Source organism: Stegodyphus dumicola, chromosome 9 (genome assembly GCF_044657685.1).
Source record: "Stegodyphus dumicola isolate Sdum_Otavi_A_Nest chromosome 9, ASM4465768v1".
Classification (NCBI taxonomy): domain Eukaryota; kingdom Metazoa; phylum Arthropoda; class Arachnida; order Araneae; family Eresidae; genus Stegodyphus; species Stegodyphus dumicola.
The window spans coordinates 76,645,465-76,656,533 of NC_140776.1; the positions used below are offsets into that span (position 1 = coordinate 76,645,465).

The 11,069-nt window shown below is 30.0% G+C and overlaps 1 protein-coding gene across 6 annotated transcripts in view; it reads left to right on the top strand.

The window, feature by feature from the left end:
- Ssdp (Sequence-specific single-stranded DNA-binding protein) overlaps nucleotides 1-10,283 on the top strand; it is a 377,018-nt gene extending 366,735 nt beyond the window's left edge. For all 6 annotated transcript variants that reach the window (XM_085823632.1, XM_085823635.1, XM_085823630.1 and 3 more), the window contains 2 exons: nucleotides 2,252-2,361; nucleotides 5,851-10,283. In XM_085823632.1, coding sequence (XP_085679758.1) covers nucleotides 2,252-2,361; nucleotides 5,851-5,961 — 221 coding nt within the window. In that variant the 3' untranslated portion in view covers nucleotides 5,962-10,283. The remainder of the gene's footprint in view (nucleotides 1-2,251; nucleotides 2,362-5,850) is intronic.
- The last annotated feature ends 786 nt before the right edge of the window (nucleotides 10,284-11,069 follow it).

An 11,069-nucleotide genomic window follows, 5' to 3' on the forward strand; every position in this document is an offset into this window, starting at 1 on the left:
TATACAAGGAGTAAGTACAAAAATAGAAATACTTTGAAAAAGAAAAACTAGCCTTTTATTTTGCAGAAGGGGGGGTGAATAGCAAATCCATTTAATGTTGTATTTCTTATATTAGAATAAACTATGAAAGCATGAATATCAGTTTGAATTGTATATATGAATAATTGATAATATATTCCACAAAAAAATGTACTCCATTCATTTCAAAATCACACATGGTGATAATAATATTCTTTCTCCTCTTCCTTGCTGATTTGACAGAAATACAAAGGAAAATGATGGTTATCATAAACAAAATGAAAAATATTTATTTCCTTTTTAAACATCAAAGGGAAAATCAGCTATTAATGAAATGACAGGCAAATTTATTTAATTCATCTTAGGTCCTGCCCCCCCCCAATTGATTGCAGAATTCTGATTACAAAGTAGCCAAACTGCTCATTATACTTGACATGCATACAACAGAGTTTTTCTCTGTGAATGTCAAAGATATTCAGTGTTTATATTTTTATCATTTGTTTTTAAAAGAGAAAACTTTAAAATTTTTTCTGTTCTTTTAGCAGTTTGCATATTTTGATAAAAGTTATGCTGTACTATTTAAGTACACCATACCTGAGAGAGATAGTTAGAGGAATGAAATACATTTATATAAAATATATTTAGAGAAATGAAATGGTTTAAGCCACTTCATTTTTCTAAATATTGTAGTTTGTGTGTTCTTTTATTACAATAGAACTTACAACTTGCACATATGACGATGATAATATTTTTAATCATTTCATGATTTTTCATTTGGGAATGGAATCTACATATGTAAATTAAAAAGTGTTATACCTTCCCCCTTTTCCTTATTGTTGTTATTGCAAAAAATAGTTTTTTTTTTTTTTTTTAGTTATGTAAAGTATTTTGTTTTCTTATTTCCTTTGATGGCCTAAATGTCACACAAATGATTTGGAATTATGTAGGATTTAGCAAATAAATGCTGCTTAAGAACAATTGTTTATGAGAAGATTCAAAAAGCCAATTAAAAAATTTTGACCAATAATTAGAATTATTTTCACCTTGGGTGTCATTAAATTTTAATTAAATGTCATTTAGTTTTTAAATTTATTATTATGGCTCCTATTCAAATAAAAGGCTGGGCTTTTAAGCTTTTGGCATTGAAGAAAGCAATAGAAATCTGAAATAAAATAAATAAATAAACAAATGAAATGTTTATTTTTTATTGATTGTATTTATGTAGTAAATGTTGTAAAATGTTATTAAGGATGTTTTCGTCCCTATGGAAATGAATTCCTTAATAAATGAATATCAAGTGCCATGTTTCAGAGTGCTTTGCTGCAGCATTGCGGCTTATCCGATGAACTTTAAATTTTTAGTCAATTATGAAGTGTATGGCATATACACCAGGATGGATTATCTACTTGAAATTGTAGTATTTTTGCAGCTGAGCAATTTACTTTTACCAAATGACTATGCGAACTTTTATGTGCTAGTTCATATACATTTAAATTACTTGCTGCTGTATATTAAAACAGTTCTCAAATACTGGATGATATGATACCACCTCATCATTTTCCCTCCTTTTTTATGTTTTCCATAGACAATTTCATTTTATGCATATGATTTGTTATATTAATTTTCTTTCTTTCTGCATAAACAAATTTAACTTATTTTAGACAGGGCTAGGTTAATCCACAACTTGATCCATTGGTAATTAAAAGCTTGCAAAATTTCAGAAATTTAAGAAAATCATATATATACGTATGTGTAATATATGTGGATATATGGACAAATTTTCCTCTTCCAATTTTTAAATTTTAAGCTCTTGTTATATATATATATATATGTGTGTAAGAAAAATAAAGAAGATATAAAAAGTTAAATTAGCAATTTCCCTTCTTGATTAAAAAAATAGTAACCTCTCTCTGCAGTGTGTCATTTCTAGATTAATCCATGTCATATGACTCTTACATAATTCTGGTGATGTAAATGGAGAAATTTACATTGCTCATTTAATCTTTTATGTATTCTTTATTTTTCTTACATACATATAAATCTCCCGTTACATTATTATTTTCTTATCTTTCATAGGAGATAATCAAGTTAATTGTAATTATTAATATATGTGTATAACTTTTATTTCTATTTAATTGTCACGCTTTTGTTCAAGGATCAAATTGCAATTCGTTTATGAATTTAATCATTATGACAAATTTATATTTATTGGTTTTTCTAACTTTATATTCAGGTGATACATTGGATGGCATGAAAAATTCCCCTGCTAATGGTCCAGGTACACCTAGAGAGGAAGGACCTTCTATGGGTGATTATGGAATACCTGGCTATGGGCAAGAAAATGTAAGTATAAAATACTAGCTTCATTTTTTGGACAGCAACTGAATTTTATGAAGTTAGTTTAAGAAGCTGTTCATTATTCAATATATTTTTTATCATAATTTATTTGACAAACTTCTACAGGGAGTGTTATCATAAGTCTGGCAAGAAATTAGCGCTAAAATATTCTCTGGGATATGGAAATCATAGCCAATGATTAATCAATTCATACAAATTTTCACATTAATAATAAATGTTTTATTGCAAAGGTTATACTTATTAATACTATCTTAGTAAAAAGCCTGCAAAATCACTTTAAATCATTAGCCTTTGACAGAATTTCATTTATCAGCAGTAAGAAGCTTTGTTAATTCTGTTTACTATCTTTTAAAAATAATTCTGATATAAATAATATACACTGGCATTCAAAGTTAAGAGAGGAAATATGTTTTTCTTTAATCCCCTTCCAAAATACTGAACACTGGAAATTATATGATTAATAATGCAGTAGTGCTGATGTTGAATACATATTTGTTTTCAAACATGCATGTAGTTCTGTGATAGTGATAAATTTAAAAAATGGTCATTTATTTTTCAATCCTACCTCATATACACTGGAAAAGATGCAGAGCATTGTTAGATTTCATAAGTAGTGAGGTAGAATGAGTAATCATCAAAGCTTAAATGACAGCATGATATGGAGAATCAAGCAGGGCAGGTTGCAAGAGCGTTCACTATAATGGCAAATAGCACCTGTAATTTGTGGAAACGGTTTCAGAACTCTGGCCAAGAACATGCAAGGTCCATGTCACCCAATAAAGAGCAGTATTTGGCAATTTCAGCCTGGCAACAAAGGACCACCAAAGTCTCACAGCTCTTTTGTGAGTTGTCTTCTGCCACTGGAACCTTAGTTTCACAAGCAATCTAAATTCTAATTAAACAGTTGAAGCAAATGGAATAATCTTAAATCTTCTTACCTTGTCTCTTTGCTCGCAAATAGATGTTGACGCCGTGAAGGCTGTCTTCTTAAATCCAAAAAGTTACTAAAAGTTTACACACATCATTTATTAATCATTTTAACACACACTCAGACTCAATACAGGAGTGGAAAAACAACATAGCAATAAATCAAAAAGAAGTTAGAACAAAGTTTCTGGGCATGCGCAGATGCCCGAAGTTTAAATTGGAAGCACTCCATTCTATACTGTGGGGTTGTTTTGGAAATTTTTATATATAGGTATATATCAGTTCTCCATTCACTCCATTCTATAACTGTGGGGTTGCGATGGATTACTGTTTCCCAAAGGCCATTTCGTAATACTTTCTATTGAACTTCAGTCAATTCATATTATCTTCAGTGATGAGTCTAGATTCAGCATAGGTGTTGATTCTTAACATATCCTCACCTAGAACCCAATATCATTCTTCTAATCTCAGAGAAAGGGATGATGCTTTGATCCAACAAGCAGCATATTGGTTAGCTGCACACCGTTCTATGTTTTTGACAGAGGCTGTTTGACTACTCAGAGCTACAGAAAAGAGGTCTTATAGCCCTGTGTGTAAGTTTTCAAAGGTGCAGTTAGCTGCGAGTTCTTTTTTTATGAATGTAAATGCTTGTTCACATGGGGCACAAATTGTGGTTGGGTATCTTCAAAATTAAGAATTCAGCAGACGAATTGGCCAGCCATATCTCCAGACCTTAAACAACTGAACATGTTTAGGAGGGACAATTGCAATTCCTTAGTTGCCTCAGAGAAACATCCAAGAGTTAATAATTGCTTTGGTGTAGTGGTGGGTGCAGATGCCGCAGGATCTCATTAACAGTGTGATGACCTGCTATGCTAGCTAGTACTCATATTCTTGTGTATTAAGAGCTGATCATACGTCTGTTAGTCTCATTTTAAGCACTGTTTTGCATCACCAGTTTTGGACATTCCTGCTGTCATGAGAGCATAACTCAAGAATCATGAGTTAGGTACTTTCAGTGATATGTAATATAGAACTCTGTCTTATATTATTCTGTATCCATACCAAATTTCATTAAATCATGTTTGTTATTTTTTAAGAAATTCACAAAAGTGTTTATTTTTTTAATTTTGAACATACATGTATATGAAGTGAATAGTTTTAAAAGAACTGCTATAATATGTCATTATGTAAGCATTATTATCCTGGTTTGTGGTTTTCATTAAATATTATTCTTCCGTATAAGTTCTACATAGTGTGGTAATGTATTCTAATAAACAAAAATTTTTTGCTTGATCTGTAAAATCAGAATTTTGTTTCCCCCCTTCTATAATGATAACTACTTTTGTTCATGATTTTCAATTTTTGACTTTTCCACGTTAAAAAAAGAATTACCGTATTTGACGGCATATAAGACGCACTTTTTTTCCTAAATTTGGTCTCAAAAAAAGTTACCTGCGTCTTATACGGGAAGGACACAGGTTAACTTTAAATACTGAATGCTATTTTCAGTCCGGATAAAGGTCGAGACACGCCTAACTTTTTCTACATCTGCCATAATTATTTTGCGCATCGTGAAATATCTGTCGCCAAAAAGCGCCAAAGCTCGAAGCTGATGTCGAAGTTTGAACAGGTTCGACGGTCACATTACGTCTATGGAGCCTTTCCTTCTTTACATAGACTTTCTTTGACTCAGCCAACACACGTGTCGGTATTGGTGCTACTCTGTATAAATGTGTCGGTATCGGGGCTTAAAACTGTTTGTTTTTAAAAAATACCCTGGAAAATATGACTACAGGAAACAAAAGATTAAGCTATACAATTCAGTATAAACTAGAAGTGTTAAACTACATCAAAATGCATGAAAACAGAGCAGCAGCAAGGGATTTTGGTCCACCACCTACTGAAAAAAAATAGCTTGCCGTTTGTTAATTCTTCTTAATAAAAATATGTTTGGTAATTGCATTCAATGATGGTTTATTTGGCTTTTAAGAAATGTGACAACTAAAAGAAAACACATTTTAAGTTATTTTGAAACTTTTTTTCCTTCTGTGTGGCCTTCTAAATAAGGGTGCATCTTATATGCCGTCAAATACGGTACTAGGGAAGACAATAGAATCAGGAGAATATAAATGGTCAGATAAGTAAGGAGTAGTAAGACTGATATATACCTATATATAAAAAATTCTTGAATTATTGGAAATATTCTTGAAAAAATTTCATTTTGATTCAGATGCTTGGGAATTTAGCTTTTATTTTAATTTCCATAAATCTGAAATTATCCAGTTTTGAAACTCATTGAATTTTATTTCACTAAATAATATTGAGGGCCAATAAGATGATTATATTTCAAAGGCTTTCTTCATATTAATCTAAAGTTGTTTACAATGTTATGCGATTTCTGTTCTGTATGCTCTTTTTATGATTAATTATTCTGAACTTCTATATTTGTATCTTGCAAAACTGTGTATTATATTTTAGCTGAATCTGCTTTTATTTTATATAGAATAGTTTTTTTTTTATCTTTCTTAACATTTACAATTTCAGGACCAGAACGAATCAGCGGCAATACTAAAAATCAAGGAAAGTATGCAAGAAGAAGCAAAAAGGTTCGAAAAGGACACTCCAACTGAGCATCCTGACTATTTCATGCAATAACTCATGTCAAGTAATTGAGACTTCTAAACAAACAAAATTGTACCAAACTGAGGCCCCGAACTCTAAGTGTATGAAATGCATTCTTCCAAAGTGCTTTTCGATAAGTAACTGTGAAGATGATGAAGTGGAAAGTGTAGTTTTATGAAAATAGACCACCCATTTTGGACTCTTCCACTTCCAGTTGTATAGAATAAATCATTACTTGACTTTTGTCCTACCATTAAGCATCAAGAACCGAAATCAACATAACTGTAATGAAATTTTATCTCTATTGTTTCCACAATGTGGGGCAGGATTTTTTCCTTCTTCATGTGGGAATTGTAAAATAATTTGTTGCATTGTACAATTACATACAGAAGTGCATAAATATGTATTTTTATCACTGTGAGAAATAGTTAAAAGTTGAAATCATCGAAAAGTGGCTCGAGAGATCTTCAGGCAATCTTTCAATTCCATTTAAAAAATCCCATTTTTATTAAAAAAGGGTGAAAATGGTGGCCTCTTGTCATGAGGCAAGTCTAGCATGAAATGTACAATATTCATATTCAAACATAAGCACTATGCAAGACTGATGTGTCTGCAATTCTCTATGGATTACTGTCAAGAGGAAATGAATAAAAAATGGTTACGGTGTGTTTTGCAGACTTTGTTCAAGACTATTACTTATGACAGTGTTTGTTAATTGGGGATCAAGATTTTGTGTAAAATAAAAACAATGGTGAGACATTCTTTTCCACTTGTAAGATCACTGCTCAGTATTGTTATCTATTGGTCATATCATTCATTATTCTAGTTGAAGAAGTTTCAGCCCACACAAAATATTTGAACCGGGCAGACCGAGATATAAAATGTCACCATGAACAAATGAAATACATTGTGAAAATTTTACACCTGTTAATCTGTCCCTTTGTAATTTTACCATTACCCTTTTCAACTGCATATTTCAAAAAGTTCTTGTAAACTTTTACTGAACTGTTCATTTTTTATATAAATCCCCTCCAATATTCATATTAGTATTACTGATGCTGAAATCTGTAAGTATTCAGTTTTCATTCAGCTTTTTTTATTTAGTTTGTACATGTTGCTTTACAGTGTAGTGTACACAGTATAGGTAAACTTTCCCCACATTTTTTTTACCACTGCAGATACACTTATTGTGCATCTTCTATACAAAAGTGATCCATTATATTCATAGGAGGTCTTAGATGAAAATTATCTCTTCCCCTTGAAAATTATAGATGTGTGTGCCATTCAAAACACTGCTGACCGGTGAGGTAGGCGCCGGGAACTCACATGCATCTTGGACATCAACATTCCGAATACTTGAATGTACCTGTCCTGGCGCAGAGACTCGATCTTAAAGAAGTTGCCTATGAAAGAAAGAGCGTTTACTAGAGAACTCGGGAGTCTGCCGAGGCACATTACAGTAATTAACGAAGACTGAAAGGTCCACGTTTTCATGTGACCAATATTGTATATATTATATATCCGAGAGTTCTGTGCTGTTGCCTGTGTATTTGAGTATTGTGCTGGCTACAGTTTATGATGATTTTCATTCCTTGTACAGTAACAGCTCTTTTTTTCCCCTTGTTAACATTATTTTCTATAATGATGGTGGAACTCCAGTGTGAATCCAAGATTTTGATGATTAAATCAAAAGTATTGCTGTAGTTGTTTGAATATATGTTATATTATCTTAAGAGATATATTTTGTTAAATGTACATCGAAATCCCTCATCATCATCTTGAAATTAATAAAGAAATATAACAAAAGCTATGCAACTTTAAATAAATTTATAATATTTGTGTAAATTTCTTATGTATCTCTGCATTTATTAAAAGAAATTAATTTGCATTTAAAATAGAGTATTTTTTTTTTTTTTCCCCAATTGGACATTCAAAAACTTTAAAGTGACATTTTAGGGAAAAATTATTTGTCTGCATTGTTTATGATTGAATCACTCATGTAGTTTATTGTAGTTATAATTCAAAACTTGTCACATTTTAAAATGAGCCTATAGCCAAAGAAAATTTTGGCTGGCAAAACTCGGTCTTCTTTTATAAAATGGATTCCTGTCCAGTTACAATTTAATAAAAGGAAAGGAAAATTTTTTAATAAATTATACTTGGAACTGTTTTGTATAGATAAAACCATACCTTTTAATAGTGTCGTGAAAATTTGGTGGCTGCTTTTTTGCTTACATCCATTATTAGTTGTAATTTGATTTTAATTAATGGTTCAAAATTTGATTTGTAAAAATTTCTCAAATAATCTTTTCATAAAGTTACTTCTACAAATTAATTTGAGTAGCAGGCATGTGTTTGAAATTAAATCTTTGTACAATTCAAAATGAAGAGTTGATATCAAAGAAAATAATATCCACTCACAATTGAAAAGCAGAAATGAACCATATCTTGAAATGTATCTCTCTTTGTGACATAGTGATAGTTAAATGAGGACAACTTAAAGCTATTTTGAATCATTTAGTGAAACTGTCAGCATTAAAAAAAAAAAAAATTTGAAATAAATAAATAAAAGTTTATAACAAATTCATTTGCAAATCTGATTGTAGATGTGCAAATCAATATAAAGGATCTATGAAAGCAAATTAGAAAATTAGTTATACATATCTGGGTGTTTGAGCTTCTGCCAAAATATGGACTTCCCCTATTCTTCAATTATATAACTGAAATTGCTTCTGTACTATAATATTTTTTCTTTAATTCATTTCTATCTTGTATATTTTTAAATAAGATATAATTTTATTTTATTTTGTGTGATGTGTTCATATGTACAGATATTGTAAACATGAAAGCTTTAATAATTACAACAAAGAAGTGTTATAAATGTAAATTTGAAATCCAAAGAAGTTTTTCATTCTGGAGTTCCACCCTCATGATATTGTTTCTCAGATTCTGTAATGTCAGTTGAATAATTAGGGTTAGAAATTTATTGCCAAGAAATATGTATAGAGACTGCTGAAAATGTTGCTACAGGAGTGACATATTTTATAAAGATATTTCCTTGTATAACATGACCACTCATTTGTAATGCTCACACATCAGCAAACCTTTTAAAAATACTCAAAGATTTTAGATTTTAAGAACCGTAGGTTCGAATTTAGATACACGATGGACTCCTTAGAATGTAGATTGATATATAAAGCAGTGCAAATAATGGGTGCATTGTGTCACTATAATCACATATTAAGCAAATGAGTAAAAAGTACATATTATTGCAGATTTTTAAAAGGTATTTTCTTAGATATAATTTAATCCTAAATAATTTTTATTTAAAGTATACAAAAAATAAAAGATTAGAAATAATGTTTTAATATATTTAAAATAGGAAAAAAATAATATTTTAGTGTTATATTTTCAGATAAAACATTTCCAAAAATTTTTAAATAATTTGTTGCATAATATTTCATATACAAAATGTAAATGAAAAATCAAAAATGTATCCCAGAATCCTAAATAATCAATTTTTAAAAACTGCCTTCCCCTCTTTTTTTTTAACACAAGACATCGTGTTTTAGCAATCAGTACAAAGCAATTATTAGTGATTACAATTAATTTTTGCTAATTATGTTAATTTATTGAGAGTAATGAAAATGAGAGTTTGATAACAATTGATAATATAGTCATAAGCCATGTTTTTGTTAGGCTTTATGCAATCTTAATGTACAAAAGAAAATTAAATTCCATTCAATTTAATTTGAAAGTATGTTTTTAATTTTTGAAATTATTAGAACTAAGCATACTATAAAACTTTTGTTTTTGGTTTAAATGTCTGATGTGAATTATGAGTTCATATTATTACCGATAAAACTGTTAACAGCAGCGAATTTTTTTAGTTATGCTTTTCTGTTTATGCTTTTTTGATATTCACTGTCATTTTCCTATAAAATCAAAAGCAAATTTATATTGCTATTTATTATGTATATAAGTCACTATTGGACTATAATTAACAAAACATTTGTAAAATCCAAATAGTGGTATTGAATAATGCAATCAATAGCATTTAAATGCAGGTGTATCTGTAAATGATCAGTATTGCTTGAGAACAACAGATGTACCTCATTACAGCAGTTGGAGAAACAAACAATGTGTAATAAGGCCTTAGATAACCATTTTCAAACTGTGGTACATTATACAGGTGGTATGTGAAGAAGATAAATTGAAATTTAAATAAATGATTGAAAATAAAAATGTATCATATATGAATAATTGTAGTTTTATTAATTAAGAATGTGAACTTATTTTTATACATTGCAATTTCAAGAAACCCAAAATAAAGATATACAAACCTTCTGTACCAATGAGATTTTAAAATCCTTTTTCAGAATCTTTAAATATATTGCCCATCACATTTTTTTAATGCTAATAAAAAAAGCTAGGCTTTATTACACCTAACTTGTTCTAAATTCAAAGCATTTTTTAAGTTTGTAGACTCTCCGTTCACAATGTTTGCAGACTTTTCATTCACATCCTTTTATTCCGTTACATTGATTATAATTTTAAAATGTGATTTTTCTTTCCATCTGAGGTGAGTACAAATTTTCTCAAAATCAAAAGTATAATTTCACCACTGAATTTGCATGACACCAAAAAATACTCAAATATATGTATCATAAGGCATGTCATGATATAAAAAACCCACACCACACATCAGTGTAAGTGTTCTTGTCTATGACGACATTCTGAAATATAATTGTAATTTATCACAAACTTCAAAGCCTTTGATTGTGGCTCCTATTGAAAAAGCTTTCAAATTTAGCAAATTTTCAGACACACAGAAAGAAATGATTAGACATCTTATTGCCCATAATGTGAAACTCAACAATAAACCTTTGAAGCCAAACATAAATAACAAGTGAAAGAACTACATTGCACAAAATTCATTCTAACCCAGATATTATTATTTCAAAGGCTGACAAAGGTGGCCAGATAGTCATCATGGACAAAAACACTTACATTGATGGTGTCACTAAACTCTTAAACAAAGGGCCATATATTCCGATCCCAAAAGACCCTTCACCTTTGGACCTCTGAAAATTAAAAACTGCGATCAAATCTTCACAAATCCTTCCGACCCACTTAAAACG